Source organism: Lynx rufus, unplaced genomic scaffold (assembly GCF_022079265.1).
Source record: "Lynx rufus isolate CCGP_SWC_20201006 ecotype Redwood Valley unplaced genomic scaffold, mLynRuf1.p SCAF_11, whole genome shotgun sequence".
Taxonomy (NCBI): domain Eukaryota; kingdom Metazoa; phylum Chordata; class Mammalia; order Carnivora; family Felidae; genus Lynx; species Lynx rufus.
In genome coordinates, this window is record NW_025814825.1 from 36,450,574 (window position 1) to 36,475,354 (window position 24,781).

Consider the following 24,781-nt stretch of genomic DNA (forward strand, 5'->3'; position numbering starts at 1 on the left):
GTGACATTTGTGCAGGTAGAATTACTTCCATCTTAAGGAGAGTTTTGGCCCACCTCCACATGACCCCTCTCGGTGGGCTCAGGGTCTGTTGTCACCTGTACCTCCAGGTCTTCACCAAACGCCCTACATTGGCCTCTCCATGAACCAAGCAAGGTCATTTTTATTGTTCCTTTTTCTAGAGCACTGCTTCTGTTCACTCAACATAGCTTAGAAAGATTGGTTATGATTTTAAAATCGTGGACATGATCAAAAACTAGCCTAAGATAAAATTGTATACAACAGTAAGATTTCAGCTATATAAAAATGTATGCATTTAGGAAAGACTGGAAGGAGATAAATCAAAATGACGGTGATGTCTAGTTGGTAGGATCTTAAGTATCTTTTTACACCTTTCCCCTTCATTTCCTAGATGCTATTTAATAAATATTTAAAATAGAAAGTAATATTGAAATATTGAAATATTATTAAATATTTAATAAATATTTAAAATAGAAAGTAATACTGAAATAATACTAGGGGAATGTCGTATCTCTTCATCATCACACAAATCTTTGATGTTTCTTTAATGTGAAGAACAGACTCACAGGGGCTTTTAGAAGTGTTTTAAATATGAGCTACAGAAGCACTGGGTAAGAGTGATAGGATGGCACAAGACAAAGCATTTGTCAAAGCATTTCTGTTGGGTGGAGATTTTTATTTTAAACAATTCTGTTGTCATGGAGTCTAGGGAATGCTGGCTCAAACAAAGTTAGGCAAGTTTCTCCACCACCAGACTTCTGTGAAGCATTCACTACCTAGTGGGTTTATGAACCCAGGAGAGAGAAAGAGAGAGAGCACATTCAGCTTTCCCCAGATTTCTGGGAAGGTTTATTTGCCTGGATCCTTGCAGGCTTTGTGCTCGCTGGAACATGCACTGGAAATGCTGCTGTGAAAAAGAAACAAAAGGCGGTGGCCACCTGGGCCCCACATGGGTCTCCTAAGGCCTTCACTATCTGGACTTGTTAGGCAAGTTGTCAAATTGTACCGGACATAGTTTCTCATCTATCAAATACAAAGATTAGATGGAATGAACTTCTAGCTCTAAGATGGGAATGTGTAAAAATGCTGACAGTTTTGTAACAATGAAAGGCAGACTTCCAAAATGTTCAAACAGAATGTTCATACAATCAAGCTTTATCTGTCCCTCAAGCAGCAAGCGATGCCAATTCTTTACTCTGCAAACCACTTCCGAAGACAAAAAATATTTGGCACCGTTCAACAGATTAGCATTCCAGTCTGCTGTATACACAAGGTGAAATGTCCTCAATGCCTGTGTTACAGTATACACTCCACCTTCTCAAACACTTGACAAGCGAAATGTAGTGAAAACAATAGTTTCTTAGCCACCTCCCTGTGTAAGGCCTTCGAGAAGCAGGCTGATAGAAGTAAGGCTGATTCCTTTGCTTTACTGGAAGAGTGACCTTCATGTCAACAAAGAATAGAATGTCCTGATTCCAGATAGAGGCTGCTTGCTGCTGCTGCCTTGATAGATTTTATCATCTGCTGCTGTGGTTGGAACATTTTCTGGCGGGAAGGATTCACGGACCCTGCTAGGGAACAACAGAATTTTCTGCTGTGCAACCTCTGAGACTCTTTCTCCACTCTAGGAGGCTTCCCATGGTTCCAAAGGCCCCAGACCCCAGGCATTCCCCTCTGTGCCAGCAGTGGCCAATACCTAAGTCAATTCGTGGTTTCCTCTCACTGCAAGCCTGCTTGCAGAGGAGTCTGTCCAGCTTGCTTTCTTGCCAAGCATACAGGCATTTTTCTTTTTAAGGGCATAATGCTCATTGCCACAGGGAGTCCTGCTGTGTGTAACTAAGCTGAGAACACTGTGGAGGTTATGGAGGGTCAAGGATCCTTCCACTGCTGCACACTGACACTCCCTAATCTGGAAAAACAGAATAAAGCTTGACACCTCAGCAGAGTCCACTTGTAGCTCTTCCCAGTGGTCCAGGGAGGTCTCTTGAATCCTCATTCTTGTCTTCTTTTCTCCCTGGAAGTTCTTAGGTTCTTACCAAGTAATAAGACAGTGTGAGAGGATATATATAAAACAGCTGCTGAGCTGAGCATTATCAAGAGGCAGACCACACTTTGAGGTCCACAGTAGCAAAGTGTGATGAGAGTGATTGGCTCACATTTTAGAAATGCTTCCTCTTTTTCTCTTCCTTCTGCTTCCCCGTTTGCTTTCCTTCATGTTTCTCTCTAGTATAGGGCTGATAAATAAAAGTACATGTGCTGTCATGCTCTCCTCACAAAATCATGGCAGACATTGTTATTCAATCATGGCATTTTTCCTGATTGAACTTAGGGATGTAACCAAAGATGAAGATGAGATGATCAAAAAGGGCACTCGGGGGCTGCCTGGGTGGCTCAGTCAGTTAAGCGTCCGACTTCGGCTCAGGTCATGATCTCACAGTTCATGGGTTTGAGCCCTGCATCGGGCTCTGTGCTGACAGCTCAGAGCCTGGAGCCTGCTTCGGATTCTGTGTCTCCCCCTCTCTCTGCCCCTCCCCTGCTCATGCTCTGTGTCTCTGTCTCAATAATAAAGAAATGTTAAAAAAATAAATTAAAAAAGGCATTCAGCAGTCTACTCCTAGGTCGATATCCAAATGAAATGAGAGCTTATATCCACAAAATGACATGTGCAAGAATGTTCCTGGCGGTAATATGCCCAGTAGTCCCAAACTGGAAACAACTCAAATGTCCACCAAAAATAGAATGGATAAAAATATAGTGCATGCAGTAAAAAATGAAATATTCCACAGCAACAAAAAGGATGAACTATTGCTGCACACAGTCTGGAAGCATCTGAGAAACAGTATAGAGGAAAAGAAGCTACCCATAAAGGAGACACACAGTGTGAGTCTCTTTACCGCAGCTCAGAAATAAGCGAAACTCACCTGTGGTGATAGAAATCAAGACAAAGGTTACCCTCAGGAGAAACTGACTGAAAGGGGCACTAGGAAGCCTTCTCAGGAGTAGAAAATGTTCTGAATCTCGATATTGGTGGTGGTGTATATGGATGTGCACATATGCAAAAATTCATTGGGATGCACACCTAAAATCTGTGCACTTGGCTGTAGTTACCCCTTGTTAAAAGCCTTTAATAGGGGATCAGTTTGAGAGCTGTTGTTCTGCCCTTGCTCCTGTGTTTGTCTGTATATACAGCATGAGGTCTTGGGTGTGACTGTGATCCAAATCCAGGCTCTGTCACCTATTGGCTCTGTATCTTGAGTAAATTACTTAACCTCTTTGTACTTTAGTTTCTTACCTCTATAGCACGGATAAAAAGAGTACCTACACTATAGCACAGTTTTGACAGCACATCTCCCTGGTACATTTAACGTACTCATGAAATGTAATGTGAGGACTTTGTTCTTTCCCCCTTTCTCCTCTGACCATCTAGTTCTTTCTCATACTGACTTCTCCCCCTGTCTTCCCATCATCTTTCTTCCTTTATTCTTGCTTTCATACCCCCTAGTTGCAAAAGCCCAAAACATGAAAATACATATTTTAAAAGTTTTATTGAATACAATATATAGTTATATTCATAATTAAAAAGCAAACACGCTTAGTATTTTCCATGTGTCTCTTCCAAAGCCCAGGCCACATACCAGACCAATTAAACCACATATCTGGGGATGGAACACGGGCATCAGTAGCCTCTGAGGCTCTCTAGGTGATTCTGACATGATTCCAGTGTGTACATAAGTTTGGGCACTGCTGGTTTCATGGCTGTCTGTTCCATCCATATTGTCTTAGCTGCTTCAGCATATGGTTCTGATTCCTGGCTGGCCATTAGAATCACCTGAGAAGCTTCTAATTCATACTGAGTCTCAGGCCCCATCCTGGGTAAGGCCTGGATATTTCTAATGTGCAACCAGCATTAAGAGCCACTGTTCTAGAGGGATTGGTATCCTGGTAGGTCTTGTGATCAGGGCGACACCAGGCATACCCCCTCCACCCCCATGTCTGTCTTGAATTAAAATCCTTCTCTTCATTTTTGAAAACTCCTATCTTTGTCTCCTTTCTGTTGCAAGCTGAGTATGGAGAAGAATATTGTAATGCTGATAAATTCTTGTTATGTTTTACTCTCAGTATGGGATTGTGCTGGATGCAGGCTCTTCTCACACGAGTTTGTACATCTATAAGTGGCCAGCAGAAAAGGAGAATGACACAGGGGTGGTGCACCAGATAGAAGAGTGCAAGCTGAAAGGTAAGATGAAGGAGAAGGGGGGACGGGAGACAGTGGGGCATGAGAACATGAGGAGAACATACATGAGAACATGTGTGGCAAGTGGAACACATGAGAAAAAGGAAGTTGGATAAAAGAACATAGTGGAGCTGCTGTTGTTGCTATTTTATTGTCATTATAAAAATAATATTGAAATCAGTCCTTAATGATGGAGCCCTTGAGGAAGAAACAAACTTTAAAACCCTTGAGTAATATGGTAGCTCCCATCACCTGGACACTTCTGTGTGCCATGCACCAAGTGCTGTAGATGCATTATTTCAACTTCACGGTCTCCCTTTGACATATGGAATATTAGTCCCATGGTTTAAAAATGAGGATCAGGTGCCTGGGTGGCTCAGTTGGTTAAGTGCCCAACTCTTAGTTTTGGCTCAGGTCATGATCTCATGGTTCATGAGTTCAAGCCTTGTGTAGGGCTCTGCGCTGATAGCACGGAGCCTGCTTGGAATTCTCTGTCTCCCTCTCTGCCCCTCCCTCACTCATGCTATCTCTTTCTCAAAATAAATAAACTTTAAAAAATAAAATAAAATAAAATAAAATAAAATAAAATAAAATAAAATAAAAATGAGGGCATTGAGCTTAAGAGGGGTTATGCCACTTGTTAAGGTTGCTTTGAGCTAGTAATTGATGGAACTGGGGTTCAAATGGAGATCTGCTCAACTTTGAACCCACGACTTCTCCAGTGGTTCTCAAATTTGAATCTTTAGCAGAGCCCCCTGGAGGGTTTGTTAAAACACTGATGCTGGGTTCCACCCCCAGAGTTTCTGAGGTAGTAGGTCTGGAACAGGCCCCAGAATTTGCATTTCTAACAGGTTCCCAGGTGATGCTGATGCTGTTGGTCCAAAGAATTGTTACTCTTAATCTTGGTCCCCTAAGCTACAGCTTGGAAGAAATTTTCAAAAGCCTTTAGTTTTCACATAGGCACGGAAGGCCAAAATCATAGACTCCTAGGCCTGGAAAAGGACCTCGTGGGTCATTTCAATCTTGTTCTCAGAGAAGGAAGCAAAAACCTGGAAGACTAGTGACTTATTGGTAGCAACAGAACCAGGACAAGAATCTAGGTCTCTTAACTGCACTCCAGGCTCGCTGCTACTTTGAATCACCGCATTACATACTGACTTTTGTTCCTAGTTAGTTTTCTCCTAAGGTCACAGAACAGGTTAGAGTTGTCCATTCAGCTCCTTCCACTCCATCCACCCAATACCCCAACATGCACTGAATGTTACCACACTGCACCATCCTCTTTTACCTTTATCTCTCTTGGCCTTTTGAGTCAGGGGCCCATTGTATATTTTTAGTCAGACAGGTAATCTAGCTCCAAGAAGATTGACTTTTACTTTGATGGCCTGTGGGGTCCCCCAATTTTCAAAGTTTTCCAAGAAAGTGGTAGAGAGGAGATGTTTTCAAGAGAGCAAGTCATTTTACCCAGTAGCTTGATGTCCTCAGATGTTGGCCTCGTCCATTTTGAGATGGTACTTTAAGCATTTCTTAAAGCCCAAATCCCTCATTTTATTGACTTCTAGTTAATTCACTGCCTTCCATTTTTTTAAAAGCTTTAAAAATTTTAATTTAGTAGCTTTTTTAATTTAGTAGCTACCTTTCTTCTGAGACTCATCCCATGTGTGTCTGGCCTAACACGCGCAGGGCTTTTCCCTTCTCAAAAGAGAGAATTCTCTAATCAAATATTTAGATGAAAGTTGAGTGGAAAGCCTCCAGTTCTTGAAGGCTAGCCTTTTTGAATCAAAACTGATAACTTAGAGCTGATTTTTCATTACTGTTAAGTAAATAGGCTCTTTTAAAAACCTGTGAAAGATATGGATAACATATCTGTCCATTATCTTTAATTCACATTTTCACTAAAAAGCACTGACGGTGTAGATGTTTATTTTAAAGTGAGCTGAAATTGTTAAGCATAACTTCAAAAAGCTTAAGGAATCTTGGCTCTAATCCTCTTCTTAGCAACAGTTAGTTTTGCTCTAACACTGGAAAAATAGTTTCACTAGGGGGACTTGGTTTCAGAGTGGAAAAATCTCTGAGGAGACACGTATTCTAACAAAGGAAGAAACTCCACTTCAGAAATTTTAGGTACTGGCCATGATCACATAGCTAGTTAGTAGCGGTTCCTGTCTTTTCAGTAAAAGCCAGTGTACCTGTGCTTATTTTAATTTTTCTAGGCATTAGTGTTAGTTACAACTTTACAGAAGAATCATCAAAAAGCAGCTCTCTAGGGTAGCTGTCTGTGAGATCCCCATTACACTTTGAGAGAACCTGTAAGGAAGATTACGCAATTGAATGTGAAAATTGCGCCATCCAGCGGCAAAATTATTGAACAGTGGACAGACCCAGTCTGAGGCCTGAAAATAGATCTTATCAAGGCCAGGTTCAGAGAGTCACCCTCTAAGTACACCAACTTAATATATCGTAATATATCACATCATATATAACTTAATATATCACACCAAAAAGCTGTCTTCTTTGATGGTCTCTAAAGACACCAGTGTTTTGCTCTAATATTATCAAAGTGTGTCCTGTACTTTTAAAAAAGATTGTCATCTGCTTCTACATCTTTCCTTAGGTCCTGGAATCTCAAGATATGCTCAAAGATTAAACGAAATAGATGCTTATCTGACTGAATGCATGGAAAGAGCCAGTCAAGTGATTCCAAAGTCCCAGCACCAAGGGACGCCTGTTTACCTGGGAGCTACGGCAGGCATGCGGTTGCTCAGGTATAGCAACAGGTGGGGACAAAGAGGGCTGGGGGTTAGGCTTGGCATTGTGAGAGCCTCTGAAGTTATGCGATAGTGCCACACCTCCCTAACACCCCAAATTTAGATATCCTTAATGGCAACACTTTAGAAAGAAGATCTCAGGAAGTGGGTAAAACTCCCAAATTCTTAGTATGTGTAATGGTGGGAGTTTAAAGTATGATTTTAAAAAGTCCTCTTGCCCATCTGCCCCCAGAGAATTCAAGGGGGCAGGGGCACAAAGAGAGAAATGTTGAGCCTCTGTACTCTGGGATTTGAGACTACCAATTTAGCTATCCAATATCTGGGAGGAGGAAGACCAGAGGAGACCCACAGAGGTCCCAAGACACAAATAGTCACAACTAGCACATCTTCATTGGTCACCACTGAGTACCCGTGTGCGTTATCTTTTGTTCGTTCATTCATTCATTCAGCATGTTTTGCCTGCCTACTCTGTCCTGGGACATGAAAGTAGGTGACTCAGCTCTCAAGGAGATCAGAGTTTCGATACAGGCAATCAGTTCTTCAACATAGGAGTGTTCAGAGCTGCTGTGGGAGCACATTTGGCCCTGCCCAGAATGGGAGGAGGAAACACAGGAACTGATTCATGAAGGACAAGCTGGAGGGTGGGGGAAGGGCACATTAAAGGCAGAGAAGATGTCACGCATTCTATTACCTATGTTTCTCCAACATCTGTTATGTGGTAGACACTGTTCTAAGTGCTGGGGACACAGCAGTGAAGAGGACAGAGTCCCTGCCTTCCTGAAGCTTGCGTTCTAACAGAAGTGCAAATATAGGGATGAGTGAGAGACCAGGGCATATTCAGAGGACCATAAATAGTTCTGCATTGATAGAACATAGACTGCATATAGTAAAATAATAATAAAAACAATAGTAATAATAGCTATGAAGCAGCTTGTATTTGTTGAGCCATTACTATGTTAGCACTGTGCTTTAATTTAATCATTATAACTCTTTGAGGAGGTATTATTGGCTATTCTTAGCCAGATAAGGGAGCTGTGGCATACACGTGTAGAGTAACTCACCCAAATTCACACACGTGGTAAATAGGAGGATCAGGATTCTAAGTGGAATTCTGAAGAGGCAGGGTCCAGCGCATGAAGTGCCTTGTGGGCCACACTGGGAGTTTGGTGTTCATCTGGGAGATAATGGGTAGCCATTACAGGATGGTACACAAATGACGACACTGGAAGAGAGGTGGATTGGGAGGGAGGAGAACTGGGGATGAGGCAGCCACAGGAAGGGTGTGAAGCTATTCAGATGAGTGATGAGAGGATTCAGCTGTGGTTGGAAGACAGCATTCTCTGACCTAGAGGCTTTCAACATTGTGTAGTCTAGATCTCAGAAGCAGATGTATCCCATCTTCGTTATGACAACCCTGGAAGATTCCTTCTTTAGGTCTCAATGTCTCAAACAGACCCAAGAACTGAGATTCAATGTGAATAAGATTTTTTTTTCCCAGTCTGGCTCCAATGGAGGTTTGGTATCTGTCCCAGGACATTTGCCACCTGGTGTCTACTACAGCCCTAATTAAAAACCTCAAGCAGAGCCTGACTCTGGAACTAGCTAGAAGCCACCAGCAATGGCTAATGTAGCATTCGTCATCTATAGGTGTGGTGATAACCAATATCCAGCCATCACCGCCCCCCAAATTAAAATTACTTTGATAATATCTTGGAGCCAGGGAGCAACAACAAAAAATGGTATTTTAGGAAGAGCAGTCTATGTAGGGACTGGAAGGATTTGGATTTGGAGGGGGGGGGTGGCAAAAGACTAGTTCTGCCTCACCCAAAAGGAGGGCTCCTCAGACAGCTGTGTGTGTGAATCTCTATCTCTGTTTCTTCCAGCAAGTTATGGTTCGCTTCCTATGAGTGTTGCTGGAAGCTCTGACTGAAATGAGTACCTGTAGTTATTCAACAAAACCGGTAAATTCAGCTCTTCTTTGTGCAGGATGGAAAATGAACAGTTGGCAGACAAAGTCCTGAGTGTGGTGACCAAGAGCCTCAACAACTACCACTTTGACTTCCATGGTGCTAGAATCATCACTGGCCAAGAGGAAGGTGCCTATGGCTGGATTACTATCAACTATCTGCTGGGAAAATTCACTCAGGTGATTATCTCACAGCACCCAAGGGAGGTAGCTCCCAGGAGGTCAGTGCCATTGCTATCTCAGGCAGGATTTGGATCGGTAGCCAGAATGAATGATGGATGAATGGATGAAGTAATTTATCCCCACAATTGCAAGGGTCACCAGCGGTATTCTGATGAATTTTAGTATAAGAACGTTTCCTCTTGGAGGATGAGGAAATCATACTTTCACCTTAGGGAGACAGAGAGGAAGTAAAAAATCTATCATTAAAAATAAAAATAGCAAATATTTGCCTAGTGCTGTGTGTCTTGTGCTGTGCTAAGCACTTTCCATGTACTGTCTGATTCCATCTTCAGAACAATATGAGGAATCCCCTCATTTAGGAGTCTCAAATTGAGGCCTAGAGAAGGTAATTATTCTGTTCCAGGTCACATAGCTAATGAGCAAATGAGTGGAGACTTGAACTTGAGTCTTTTCAGCCCACATTCCTTGTTCATAAACACTGGCTATGCCACTTCTATGTTGCTGCAGTCTGAGCTCTATCTTCAAAGTCCCTTAACCTGCTGTTGATCTTATCCAGATTCAGGAGCCTTCAGTGACCTTTGTGTCACCTTATGCCCCCTTTTCTTCACCTTAGAAAGTCCCTGAGTCCAAGATATAGTGTGAAACAAAGGTGTCCAGAAACTGCTACCACTGATGACTGTACTCTCTTTCAGAAATTGAGTTGGCTCAACCTGAAGCCAAATGGAGGCAATTCTCAGGGAACCTATGGAGCTTTAGACCTTGGGGGAGCCTCTACACAAATCACTTTTGTGCCCCAAAACGAGAGGATTGAGTCTCCAAGCAACGCTCTGCACTTTCGCCTCTATGGCAAGGACTACAGCGTGTACACGCACAGCTTCTTATGCTATGGGAAGGATCAAGCGCTCAGGCAGAAACTGGCCAAGGACATTCAGGCAAGTTTAACTGAATCCAGACCCACCCTCCCCACATCTGGGCCACCAGCCCCCACATCCTGTTGTTGTCTCTTTCTACTTCAGTAATTGGTCTGAACTTGGTTACTGTACTTTCCAAACCTTTTCAAACAGGATATCTAACTACATCTGGTCAACCCCTGTGAATCGTCCCATCCAAACATCACCTCCTGTGTTTGTTTACTGCACTGTCTCCAAGGACACAACTCAAATCCTTTCTTGGCAAATAATTTCTCACCCCTGTGGGCTTGACAGTGAAAACTACATGCTAGAGTATTGTTGGGGGATTGTGCAATTTATAAGCTCTTTAGCACTTTTTAGTCTCCATTTCCAACAAACTGCAGAAAACAGGGCTGTTAGAAACAACCTGGAGAGAAGGAGAAAAACACTCAGGGAAAACAGAATTTATCCATCAACACTTCAAGTCTTTTCCCCAGACGCTTTTTGTTTCTTGAAGACAAGAAAAGTTAAACACACTCAAAATCATGTGAGTACCAGGCACACCCTGACACACACAGCAAGGATGTCACATCCAGCTGAGTCTTGTCTCCCCTGAAAGGGCAACCAGTTCCCTGCTCTCCTCCAAAGCTCTCACTCTGGTTCTCAGAAGCACTGTCAATAAGGCACCTCCCATTGGAATAGGAGCTACTGAGAGATACCTACTGAGCCCCAAGGCTCTACTAAGCCTTTTTTCATACCAGCCCCCTTTCTTCTCTTGAACATACTGAGGTGTGGGTTAAAAGTCATTTTGGTACTCCTGGCTTAAATGCTCTAAGGCATTTTCAGCTGTTGGAGCTTCTGATTTTTTGCTTGAAAGTGGGGATGGGGTGTGGGCAGACTCCTCCTGGAGAACTACCCCAGCTTGGACTTGTGAGAGCCTTGAGAGTTTTCCTTGTGAATCTTTCATTTGTACTAAGCACTAGGGGACATTCCAAAATAATGGCATTTCTTCCAGCTTGAACTCTATTAGCTTTCTATGAATAGTGAAAGTTCATTTACATCTGATACCACTTCTGGTGCCTATTATACAAATCTGACTATTCCTAAGGGTGAAAAAGGCATGGCAAGGGTATATTGATGCCAACGCTAACATATTGTAAAATTCCTACACATAAATGAAGGCAGAGTGGTGCTTTTGTACCCAACATATTTGCACATGATGTCTTCATGTGATTTTTCCATTCAGGGTACAAATGGAATCCTCAGGGACCCATGCTTTCACCCTGGATATGAAATAGTAATGAATGTAAGTGAACTTTACAGTGGCCCCTGCACCAAGAGATTTGAGATGACTCTTCCATTCGATGAGTTTCAAATCCAAGGCACTGGAAACTATCAACAATGCCATGAAAGCATCCTTGAACTCTTCAACACTAGTTACTGCCCTTACTCCCACTGTTCCTTCAATGGGATTTTCTTGCCACCACTTCACGGGGATTTTGGGGTAAGTTGTAAAATAATAAGGTATATTGATTAGGATGATTTGGGTTGCAAGTTATAGAGTATATGTCTACATGGTGTTTAAGTAATAGGATTTATTTTTCTCTCATATGATAATAAGCCTTGAAGTAGATAATTCTGGGTTAAGTCTTTGTTTTAACGATGTTAGGACTTGGATCAGCTTTCTTATTATCTTCTTGGCCTTTTTTGTGGTGCTAAGATGGCAGCTTCTGTTTCATATGCAAAACTAAAGCAGTGGAGGAGGAAGTTTCTCTTGCATACATTTCTGTCCAATTTTGCAGAAGTGCCAACAACTGTCTTTTCAGATGCCATTGGCCAGAATTTGATGAAATACACACTTCTAACCCATCTGTGAACAAGGGGGAATGGATTACCATGTTTCGTTTAGACTAATCATTGTTCATCCTTGGAAGTAGAGAGTCTTTCTTACACATATTGTGTTCCTCTACATGGGTAAAATCAGGAATCTATAAGCCAGAAGAACGAGCTGGCTGATGGATAGGCACACCCACTGGGATCTGCCATAAGTGGCTTCATGAATGTCAGAAGAAGGAGAGGTAGCAGTTAGATGTCTTGGCTAAAGTTTTTCCTCTATAAACTCAAGTAGAAACTTAGGAAATCCCAAGGAAATATTGAAGATAGCATCATTTATACTACATTTTGATCAGCTGGGGGACTAGTTGAATCCAAGCTCCAAATTCCTTTTTAATTACTCTAGAATAAGACAAAATATTTGAGCAGAGGTAGAAGAGGTGCTGCTTGAACTACTCAATTCAGATTTCATATTTTGGTCCTGGAGACCAAGCATTATAATCATAGTTTAGTAATAGATTGCAAAATTAGCTACCATCAATTAAGACCAATTATTAACTAATTACTTAATTACTTAAGATATCACTCATAGAAAAAAAAGGACTTTTATCTGCCTTCACACTCTTTCTCCCTTTCCCAGAAAACAGATCAGCATATGAGGAGAGAGGTTCAACTCTCCTATGGGACCCCCGCAGGAGAGCTTCACCCAAGGTCTCCTGGCTCAGCCCAATGTCACAGAAAGAGCTCCCTGGATAGAGCACAGGCCCTGTAGTAAGAGAACCTGCTTTAAATTCTGGATTTGCCACTTGTCAACTGTATGAGCTCTTCATTCCCACGGTCTCTGGGAAAACAATAATGGGTGGTACCATGGATCCAGGCTTACCTTACCCATGGCCCAGACCATAGTTCCTCCTCCCCTCAAGGTTCCTGAGGGAAATAACATGCAAGAACAATGCCTGGCAGAGTAAGGCTTGGTGATTAGTTAGCTCCAAACCTAAATTTGTTACCAACTAGAACCTCACCTGGATGCCCTATAGCTGAACTGGCACTGGCAGCCCATATTGGACTTTTCTGAGCCAACGCAGTTGCCTTGGATCTAACTGCTGGAAGGTAAAAGAGGGGGACACAAAAAGGAGGAAGGTAGTGAGGGGTGCTGGGGACAGCCAAGGGCCCTTTCCATTCCAGTCACTGATAGGAAGTACATCTGGAGGAAAAGAAATGTACTATTGTGTACTGACTTTTTAACTTTTCTGAAAGTTTCACCTCCAGGGAAATATAGCCCAATTCTTGTCTTCAAGCATGAGCAAACCCTTTCTACTTGAGGGTGGTGGTGGTGGAATTTCTTGCCTTTGAATGTGATTCTTCCAACCAGGTAGGGAGAAGCGGAGTTGAAGGGGTAGAGGAGACTTGAGTTCCCCTTGGATGCCTTTTTGTTTGGTCTCTTTGTCCCTCGCTGAAATTGTTCTCCTTACAGCCTTCTGAACCTCTACTTGGCAGTCTCCTTAGATTAGCTCATTGTTTTCCTCTGAATAAGATCTTTTTTCTCTGAATATAGCCCTTAAGGTCAGCACTGTACCTGTACCTATTCCTGCGTTGGCAGTTTCTGTTACAGAACTTTTTTTTTCCCCTCTGTGATTTCTCCCTAAAGCCTAAAAAAAAACTTTTTTGGTCTGCTTCCTCATTTATAAAATGGGGACAGAATTACCTGTCTCCTTGCTAGTTGTGTGTGATAAGCCAGACAAGTGGTGGTGGACTAGTAAATGTCTAACAACCACCTCTCTGGGGATGGAGGGGCTAAATTGTGGCATTTGCCAGTTTACATGGTAGTACTCCTACCATGGCCCATTTTAATCACCATAATATCAACTGGCCCAAAAACTCTTGAAATTTTAACAATTAGCTCTTGTGAGTGGATAAGAGCCACCTCCAGCATATCACCACCAGTAGCAGAAAGCTAATGTACCCTAGCACCATGTGGGCCCTTAGTAAGGTTAGCCCTTTGTCCTAATGGTCCTCACCCTCGGCTGTTATACCTGCAGAAGTTCCCACTGCCAAGTTCTTCATCTGGAAGCATAACTATTTGCAACACAAAAATCCAGTTGCATTCCAATTATTTCCAGGACCAATTAGCCTGGGTATTCTCAAGCCACAGAGAATTTGCAGGGAGGGAATGTTTGCCACAATTACATTCAGTGCTGGTGATTTAATTCTTACTCTTTAAATAGGGTATTAAAAAACTGTCGATGTTGTTTTTCTCAGTTTGACTACATTGGTTGCTAGACAGAATCCAATTTGTAGGCAAATCAGAAACACCAAAAAGGAAAAGGGAACATCTGTAGAGAATTATTTATGAGGTAATTTAGAAAAATTTTTTAAAGATCACATTGTATCATTTATATAAACAAGAAAGAATGTAAAACAAATTCAAGATGGAACTGGAATTAAAGAACATTAAACACTTGTTTGTTTCCATATGTATACATATACTTGTGGGGGGGGTGCGCGTGTGTGTGTGTGTGTGTGTGTGTGTGTGTGTTCGTGTATTTAGCTCTGAGCTTCTGAGTAGCCAAGGGGAAAAATAAGGCATAGCAAGATACATAGTTTTCATTATACCCAGCATACTGGGTCCCAGGACAGAGCAGAGCTATTCCACAATTGATTCCCAAGGATATTTTATAAAGGAGGTTTCATTAGACAATGTCTTTGACCATATTTGTTTAATTGCAATTTCTTATAGCAACTATAAGCTAGAGGCATAATATTAAAAAGCCAACTCAGTCATAGCAATTCTGTAATGGACTGAGGCAGTAGGTCTTTGATAGATACTCAGCTTGATAGAAGGGAAGAATTCAGAGTACCTGGAAAAGGGGGAGACATGTATCTTTCAAGTCCTCTTCCATAAATATCTAAGCTGGAAACTGGAAGATGGGGAGCTGATCTTTTGAGACTATATGTTCTCTAAAGATGGCCTAGAATGTTACTATTCTCAGTTGCTGTTTAAATATGGGCCCACAGGTTATAGACACCAATCAATTAAAGGTTTATAAAGTAAGGCTAATTCCTAACATGGAGATTAAGAAGCTGATCACGGATTTTGACCTCAGTAGTACAGGCCATCCCCCTTAGTGTACCTAAAGGCAAAGTCAGGAATTCCTAGAACTAAGTCAGCATTTCCCTTAATAATTGCCTTTAGGTCCATTCTGGCAACAGAATGTCTATCTGATGTATGGAGTCTCCTAAATCATACCCCAAGAACAGAATCAGAATGATTTTTTTTCTTCCAGACTTGTAAAGAGTCATCTACCACAGCCATAGGAAGAAACTTGGTGATGTATCCTTGAACCATCTGATTTTGAGCAGTGTATCCTCATGAGGTATTAAAAGAAGAAGGTGGTTTTGTCATTCAGTATAATTCTTGGGATTATGAATAGAAGCATTCTTTTTAAAAAAAACTTTTAAAATGTTTATTCATTTTTGAGAGACAGAGACATAGTGTGAGTTGGGGAGGGGCAGAGAGAGAGAGAGAGGGAGACACAGAATCTGAAGCAGGCTCCAGGCTCCGAGCTGTCAGCACAGAGCCCGATGCATGCAGGGCTTGAACTCACAAACCAGGAGATCATGACCTGAGCTGAAGTCGGACACTCAACCGACTGAGCCACCCAGGTGCCTCCCCAAATAGAAGCATTCTGAATAGGGTTAAGATTACTTTTTAATTACATAATATAAATAAATAAAGGAAAAAATACTCACCCTAAATGTTATCATCCCATCCCATCTCATCAGCACTTAATTTTTGTGAGTTCAATTCCAATGCATGTTTGTATAAACAATATTCCACCCTAGCAGAGACTTTTCCAAGGGATGTAAGAGGCCAGCTTAGATATTAAAACTCACCTGAGTGGGTTTCTGAAGAGCATATACAGCCAGGAAAACTATCAGTTAGGCCTTGACACATGAAGACTTTCAGAAAAGATTGACAGATATATAAAATGAAAAAACAAGTATGAATTTGAGTATGAATGGTTCCTGAGCAGAAGAGAAATAGATGACCTTATTCTGGAGCACAACTGCCCAAGAAAGAAAGGTGAATAAACATATTCCCAGCTCAAACAGCAAGCAGGATTTGCCCCTGATTCTAAGACTTGATCTCTATTGTGGCTACAGAGAAATAGTAATTTCTATAGTCTATTTCTATACGGAATATAAAAATAACATTATGGTCTGAAAAAAAAAATTAAAATATGTAATGGAGATGACCTCATCAGGATGCAGGAGACTGAAGGGGAAGGACCCAGAAAGGGAAGCTGGTCAAACATCTAAAGCCAAGATGAAAAGCTAAGACAGGTGTTTCTCATAATGATCCATAAACAGATTCTGACAGTCACATTCAGGTGCGTGTTAACAAGGCTTTTCTTCCTTAAGGAATATCAAAACCAGACTGCGGATCGGGTCCAGCCAGGACACCTAAATTATGAGCAGTTTGCTGAAGGCGTCCTGCAGGGATAAAACATTAAGAAAGCTAACTCTTTATCTTCCCAGTTCCTGTGGACGTAGATGTGGCTGAGGAGATTAGGGCTGAGAGAGTTTAAAACATTACTTCAAATTTGATTCAGGTATTTGTAATAGAAGGGCATATTTGTATTTATTTTATTTTCTATTCCTTATATAATGGCATTATTTCACAGTTGCATATTGCTTACTTGATTCTATTTTGAGAGAGGACTCTGAATCATAACCTGCACAGTCAGGTCAACAGCTGGCAGCAAAATATAAGGGTTGTCTAGACCAGCCATGTGTGTGTGTGTGTGTGTGTGTGTGTGTGTGTGTGTGTTAAAATGTACATAATAGAAAATTACCATTTTAACTACTTTCAAGAGTACAATTCTGTGGAATTAAGTACATTTACGTTGTGCATCCATCACCATCATCTACCTCTAAAACTTTTTTGTCTTCCCAAAAACAAACTCCACTCATTGAACAAAACACTAATTCCCCACTCTTCTTTCCCCTCTGCTCCTGACAATCACCATTCTGCTTTTAACTGCTCTGAATTTGACTATTCCAGGTACCTCGTATAAGTGGAATCCTGTATTTGTCTTTTTGTGACTGGTTTATTTCACTTAGCATAATGTCTTCAATAGACCCATCATTCTTAACTCTTCAGGGGATCACAAGACTCTTTGGAGAATGTGTTGAAAGCTAAGGATCTTCTAAGCAGAAAAATGGATGCTCAAATTTTGCATACAGTCTAAAAGATATCATGGTTCCTTGAGATGGACCTTTGAGCCCCACATTAAGAACTCTTAATCTAGAACAAAAGGTACCTAGAAGCCAGAGATTAAAGTGGAACCACATGCCCAAGCAGGGCAGTGGCTTGGAATGAATGTCACACAAGTGTTAGAGGTGAGTCTGTTTAGATGGATGGGAAGCAAATGTAGACACATGTGCCAGAGACAGATGATCCTGAAACTGATACTATGCCTGCCTCTAAAATGCTTCCTGCCAGGGCAGAGCAAACCTAATATCTAGTAATACAAGCAGGTCAGCCACACTAGAGAAGCGAGTTTACATGTGTAGTCAGGTGAGAACAGGAGGGTAGGAGAACATGTCAAGTGGTCAGTTTGGGGTGGAATCTTGAGACTAAACTGTAATACTTGTTCCTTCTGTGACTACAAATACTTCATTTAATCTTTATTCCAAAGTACTATCAATAGGTTTTTCATTGGATCTTTGGAAAATGATTTGACAAGCCCCCTTCCTTCCTTTATAGACAATTTTGGCTTTGGGTTAATTTTCTGGATTTGTTTCCCTGGAAACGTGATAAAGATGGGAGTGCCAGTTATATTACTAGGCAACCATTGTTCTTATGAAAAAAAAAATGACCCCTGAAACAAATTGCATCTGGACTGGAAGAAATTAGAAAATGAACAATACCTACTCTATGGACTTCTCTAATCTGAATAAAGGCTCTGTATATGTGGATTATGTAACAAAAGGCTTTATTTTTATAGCACTTATTGTCCATCATACCATCTGCTACTTGTTTGGGTTGTGCTGTCTTCCACTAGAGGGCAGGGATTTTCATCTATTTCCATCACTGCTTGGAACATAGTTGTTATTCAGTACATAGTTGTTGAATGAATGAATGAATGAATGAATGAATGAATGATATGCAGCCAAAAGTCAAGGAAGAGGTGGAATGAAAAAAAAAGGCTATTGAATTTTCCGATTAGGAGAGATTTTAAGGAGCATAGTTTCAGAAGCCATGTCAAAGTAAACAGAAAGCTCCCTGTGAGATGTTCCAAAGTTGGGGGAGCAGGGAGGAGGGTTGGTAATTGATATCACAAAAACAAGAAGAAACTTGAGAGAAGATAGACGCTGCACTGAAACCAGCTAAGTTAAATTGAACAGGAATACATGTATTGCATTTTTGTATAGATTAAAAGTTGCACAAAATTTGGCTGGCTGGCATGGGCATGGTCTTTATAGGTTGACATGTCAGTCTCCCCCACTGTGGGGAAGAAGGGAAGGATGGTATACTTTTTATCTTTTTATTTCTAGGCCTGCCAGAATGCCTGGAATATTGTATATTTCAGTAAGAGCACTTTAGTATTTGGAATATTCTAGGGAGATGACCAGCATGCACAGAATGGAGGTGGAAAAGCATGTAGCATGTTCAGAGACCTATAAGTACTTCAATTTGTTTCCATGTGGGCAGGCAGGAGACTTGCCTTTAGTATTCCAAAAGTTTTCCCCCAAGCTTAAAGATAGCGTTTTGATCATTAGATGCCTTTGTCTGAGGTTTATGATCTGTAAACTCAGTTGTGTATAGTACAGGAAAATGATGGTAATTTTAGGAATATTAAAGATGAAGATATGGTTCAGGGGTTTGGAAAGAAATAATTCCAGGCTTTGGAGGAAATGAATAACCCTGTTTGAGGGGCTTATAAAGTACCATTTTGGGGACTCAAAGAAAATAGAGCATATTTTAAGCTTTAGGGAAAAATTATCTCCTACAGTTATAAAGTGTTAAGAGTCTTTTTGAAAGAAGATCTCATAAGATCTGTATAGATATTTTAAAATTTTTAGGTCTGACATACTTGCAGTAAAGTGTGTACATTTTAAGGCCATAGCCTGATAGTTTTTAAGGACTACATCTGTGAGTCCATCATCTAGATGAAGATATAGAACATTCCCAGAATCCTAAAAGGTTCCGTTATCCACTCTCCCAGTTGACACACTCCCTCTAAAGATACTTACTAGCCTGACTTCTATCCGTATAGATTAGTGTTGCTAATTCTTGGAATCGTAGTATGTATTCTTTTTTGTCACATTTCTTTCACTCAGTATTGTCTGAGATTTATCTATGTTGTTGCATGTAACAGTAGTTCATTCTTTCATTGCAATGTGGTATTCCTTTGCATGAATACACTAAAACTGGGGTGCCTGGGTGGTTCAGTCAGTTAGGCACCTGACTTCAGCTCAGGTCATGATCTCAGGGTTCATGAGTTCAAGCCCCGAACTGGGCTCTCTGCTGTCAGTTCAGAGCCTGCTTTGGATCCTCTATCTCCCCTTTTCTCTGCCCCTCCCCCCCCAAAAATGAATAAACATTTTTCAAAAATACACTAACATTTATCTATTCATTCTATAGTTAATGGACATTTAAGTTGTTTCCAGTTTGGGGATATTATGTACCACTTTATGAACACTCTTTTAGTGCATATTTCTACTCACAAAATATATTTACCTTATGACCAAACATTTTGCCCTCAGGAAATTCTCTCAATGCAAAGGTTCAAAGATGTAAAGATTCAAAGGTTCAAAGATTGTGGCATTATTTATAATAGTGAAATATTAGAAAGCCTAAATACTCATGAATAGGAGATTAAGTAAATTATGATATAGCTATACATAGTAACCTTTTATAGTTATTTACATGGGTAAGGTAAAATCTACAGGGAAATTTGCCCATGATGTATTATTATCAAGGGGAATTAAGTAGGATTATACAACAATGTGTCTAGTATGATAACATTTAGGTAAAAATATATACATATATTTTAATATTTTACATATATATTTGCTGCAGGGATTAAGCAGCAAAATTGTTAAAATTTTTTAAATTGTTTAAATTCTTAAAATTGTTTCTCTCTAGGGAATGGTTAGATGAAGGGGAAACTTTTATTTACTTTTTATTTTTTTAATGTTTATTTTTTAGAGAGAGAGAGAGACAGAGTGTGAGCAGAGGAGGGGCAGAGAGAGAGAGAGAGAGAATTGGAAGCAAGCTCCAGGCTCTGAGCTGTCAGCACAGAGCCCAATGCAGGGCTCAAACTCATGAGTGGTGAGATCATGACCTGAGCCGAAGTAGGATGCTTAACCCACTGAGCCACCCAGGCACCCCAGGGAAACTTTTATTTTTAACTTGTAATAATTAAATTCTATACAACAAACATGTGTTAACTTTCTAATAAGCCAGAATTATTAAGACATATGTATTTTGAAGGGAAAGAAATGAAGAGGGTAACTTTTATATATTGAAAAATAAGTAACAGTAGGATTGAGATGCTAAGGGAGGTTTCTGTAGTTCAGGCAACAATCTTCAAGAGTCTATGGCATGCAGAGCTTTCGGGGTAGGTGGTGGCATAGACCAGGAGTTCCTGACGACAAACTGAAGACTCAATATTTTGCATTATCTGCCTACACAAATTTTCTATTTGTTAATGTTTTTCACAATAATTTACTTATCTAAAAAGCAAATGTCATGCCTTAGCAAAAGCAAGAGAGTTTTTAGATGCTTAACTCATTAAGCCTTTTGCTGGTAGAATGAGCTCTAGGGGTAATTTCGGAAAGTGTTCTGAAATGTAACAACTTAAGGAAATATTAATTATAAAAATTAAGACATGCTTATTATTAAAAAATCAAACTATACAAAAAGCTTAAAGATCCAACTATATGTTCCACAAGAAACTCACTTTAGACTTAGGAAACTCGCATAGGCCAAAAGTGAAGTGATGGAAAAAGATATTCCATGCAAGTGCCAACCAAAAGAAAGCAAGGGTGGCCATACTTAATCAGACAAAATATATTTTAAGTCAAAAATTTTCACAAGAGTCCAAGAAGGATATTATATAATGATAAAGGGCCAATTCACCAGGAAGATACATTAATTATAACTATGTATATACCCCAAATCAGAGCACCTGAGTCTTTAAAGCAAACATTGATAGAACTGATGGGAGGAAGAGACAGCAATATTATAATTGTAGGAGAGTGCATGAGCAGGGGAGAGGGGAAGAGGGAGAGAGAGAATCTCAAGCAGGCTCCATGCTCAGCATGGAGTCCTATGTGGGGCTTGGTCCCACGACCCTGGGATCATGACCTGAGCCAAAAGCAAGAGTCAGATGCTCAACTGACTGGGCCACTCAGGCGCCCCAGTGCCTCACTTTCAATAACAGATAGAACAACAGCAACTTGAACCACTCCATAGACCAATAGACCTAACAGGCAAATACAAAACATTCCACCCAAGGGCAGCAGAATATATATTCTTCTCAAGTGCACATGGAACATTCTCTAAGATAGATCACATCTTAAGTCACAAAATAAATCTCAATGAATTTAAGAAGACTGATATTATACCAGGTATCTTTTCTTTCTTTCTTTCTTTTTTCTTTTTATAAAGTTTATTTATTTTTGAGAGACAGAGAGCACAAGCAGGGGAGGGGCAGAGAGAGAGACACAGAATCTGAAGCAGGCTCCAGGCTCTGCACTCTGAGCACAGAGCCTGATGCAGGGCTCAAACCCACAAACTGCGAGATCATGACCTGAGCCAAAGTCAGATGCTTAACCAACTGAGCCGCCCAGGTGCCCCACCAGGTATAAAATTCCCCACAATGGAATAAAACTATAAATCTATAGCATAAGGACACTGGAAAATTCACAAGTATGTGGAAATTAAATAACACACTTTTGAACAACCAAAATCCTCAACAAAATACTAGTAGACTGAATTCAACAGTACATGAAAGGCTCATACACCATGACTAAGTGGGATTTATCCCTGGGATGCAATGATGGTTCCACATACAAAATCAACTGGTGTGATATACCATAGTAACAGAATTAAGGATGAAAACCCACATGATCAGCTCAATAGATACAGAAACAGTGCAGAGCCTGCTAGAACTCACAAATGGTGAGATCATGACCTGAGCTGAAACCAACTAAGTGCCCCAATACACAGTTTTTTAAAGATGGGATTTTTAAAACCTGTTCCTCTCTCCTCTTCTCCTCCCTCAACGTTCTTTCTCCCTGACTCTTCCATTAAAATTATAGAGAAAATTAGTTACCCGGTAGCTCAGAAATGCACATCAGCAGCAAAGCAGCAGCAACCAAATGATACCTCTTTCAGGAAGGAAGCAGCTCTGGGGGCAGGAATATCACTTGGTTCGTTAGTTTACTCAACAGAGATTTCCAGGCATCTTCACTATGGGTTCAGCCTTCTGGAGAGTGAGTCAGTGTCCCCCCTGTGTTGGACACAGTGCAAAACTGCATTTTCTGTTGCAGGCATTTTCAGCTTATTACTATGTGATGGAGTTTTTAAACTTTACATCAGAGGAAACCCCTACTCAGGAAAAGGTGATCGACAGTATGGAAAAGTTCTGCTCTCAGCCTTGGAAAGAGGTAAGTGACTAGAAATAGCAGCTTTCAGTATTGCCCCATGCTCTTGACGTCACAGAGGATGTAAGTCTGTTCTTTAAGTCCTGCTAACCTGACCAAGATCCAGCAAACATGTTAGAAAGGCCCAGAGGGTGCTCTTAGGTAGGAGTGAGTGCATCAGCCATTTCTTGATTACTGGACACACAATGGCTTAAACAAACATGGTCTTACTTTTCTCACCTAATACCAAGTCTGGCAGTTGGCAGCTGCCGGTATGGGGTCAGCAGTTGACTCTATCTAAGCCATTACTTCTTCAATTCTGGTTTTGGTTTCGTTTGGTTTGGTTTTAGTTTATTTATTTATTTTGAGAGAGAGAGCATGAGCAGGAGAGGGGCAGAGAGAAGGAGAGAGAGAGAGAACCCCAAGCAGGCTCCACACTGCCAGGACAGAGCCCGAAGTGGGGCTCAAACCCACGAACCATGAGATCATGACCTGAGACAAGATCAAGAGTAGGATGCTGAACCGATGAGCCACCCAGGCACCCCTTCAATTCTCTTGTTATGCCTATCTTCTCATGGACACAAGTTGTGGCTTCAGAGATCACAGTTACGTTCAAGGTCAGAAGGGTAGAGCCAGATACATCTGTTCCATTTTTCAAGAAACTATAAGCTATCCTAGAAGCTTCTGAGCAGTCTTTCTCTTACTTGTTAGCCAGGACTGGCTGGGAAAGCAGGGTGCAGGATATTAGGACGGGCTTAGAGCCTTAGATCCAGTATGAGGTACTCCCTGGACTGGGCATGTTGTTGCACATTCCCCTTCCCAGCCCCCAGTCAGAGTTGTATGAGCAAGGAAGACAGGGAATTCACAGAATCTGCTACAAATGCCATTGTGTTAAGACCCTTTCTCCACTGCCCAGGTCCAAGGTATCTCCTACTTATTCATAAATTTGAAGCACAAATTTTTTCTTGTCTGAAGCACTGAGTCATTCAAAATCTAGTACTTCTTTTTTTTTTTTTAATGTTTGTTTATTTTTGAGACAGAGAGAGAGAGAGACAGAGCATGAACCGGGGAGGGTCAGAGAGAGAGAGGGAGACAAAGAATCTGAAGCAGGCTCCAGGCTCTGAGCTGTCAGCACAGAGCCCGATGCGGGGCTCAAACTCACAGACCGTGAGATCATGACCTGAGCCGAAGTCGGACGCTTAACTGACTGAGCCACCCAGGCACCCCCAAAATCTAGTACTTCTTGATGAAAGTTTCCAGGGAGGAGAGAGGTATGGGGTCTACTCTAATCAAAAAAGATCATCTAGGGGTAGGTCAAAACAACAGCTGTTTTAAGTTGACAGGGTTGCAAATGTGAATGGTGCTTTCATTCTGAAGAGGTGTAATTAATTAAAAATGGGTGCTCTTCTCCTTGGTACTGACCAGAAAAGGAAGGAAGATTGTGCAAGAGGCTCGGACTTCTCCCTCATATTCTGTCTGAGTTAGAACAGGAAGGAAGGGTATTCAGAGCTTTCTGAAAGAGCCCCTCAAAATACCTCAGCACTTTACAGCTAACAAAACACTCAGGGGAGCACGTATTACTATCTCATAGAACCCAGTGGAGGAAAAGCTTCCATAACAGACCCTAAACTGTGAGCCCCTGCATCCGCTAAAGGAGTGCAGCCCCCTCCTAAGGCCCTCTGGAGAGGCCAGCTCTCAGGCCTGGCTGGGCTGGGCCTTTCTCCTCAATTGCTCAGCTCCGATGGTGAAAAGAGGGCCATGGAGAGGTGTCTGTTGTACATGTGTGATATTTCCTTCACTTCATTCCAGCTGAAGACATATTTTGGTGATGTGAAGGAGAAGTACCTGAGTGAATATTGCTTTTCTGGAGCCTATATCCTCTCTCTCCTTCTGAATGGCTATCATTTCACAGCTGATTCCTGGAAGAATATTCATTTCATGGGCAAGGTAATTTGGGTACTTGCTGGGTTGTGGGCTGATTGGGTGACTGAGGCAGCTTTGGGCTTGAAAGAGGTAGGAGTCAGCCTGTTAAGTTTGGCCTGGTGTCCTGTTCTACCATTCACCTGTAACCCAAGCTGACATTTTGTGTCAGGCCCTCCTATGTTGACCGGCCAGTTGAGGATAACCTATCTAAGGAGCACTACCTGTACAGAATCCTTTCTGCTCATATAACAGTGACTAATTCCTTATAAAACAAACAGTGAGATATTAAAGTAATGTAACAGAATTT

General features: G+C 41.3%; 1 protein-coding gene across 2 annotated transcripts in view; it reads left to right on the forward strand.

Annotated features, from left to right (window-relative positions):
- The window catches only part of ENTPD1 (ectonucleoside triphosphate diphosphohydrolase 1), an 86,961-nt gene that overhangs the window by 57,746 nt on the left and 4,434 nt on the right, over positions 1-24,781 (forward strand). For both annotated transcript variants that reach the window (XM_047073212.1, XM_047073211.1), the window contains exons 3-9: positions 4,138-4,255; positions 6,867-7,017; positions 9,007-9,166; positions 9,862-10,101; positions 11,306-11,563; positions 22,459-22,575; positions 24,361-24,498. In XM_047073212.1, coding sequence (XP_046929168.1) covers positions 4,138-4,255; positions 6,867-7,017; positions 9,007-9,166; positions 9,862-10,101; positions 11,306-11,563; positions 22,459-22,575; positions 24,361-24,498 — 1,182 coding nt within the window. The remainder of the gene's footprint in view (positions 1-4,137; positions 4,256-6,866; positions 7,018-9,006; positions 9,167-9,861; positions 10,102-11,305; positions 11,564-22,458; positions 22,576-24,360; positions 24,499-24,781) is intronic.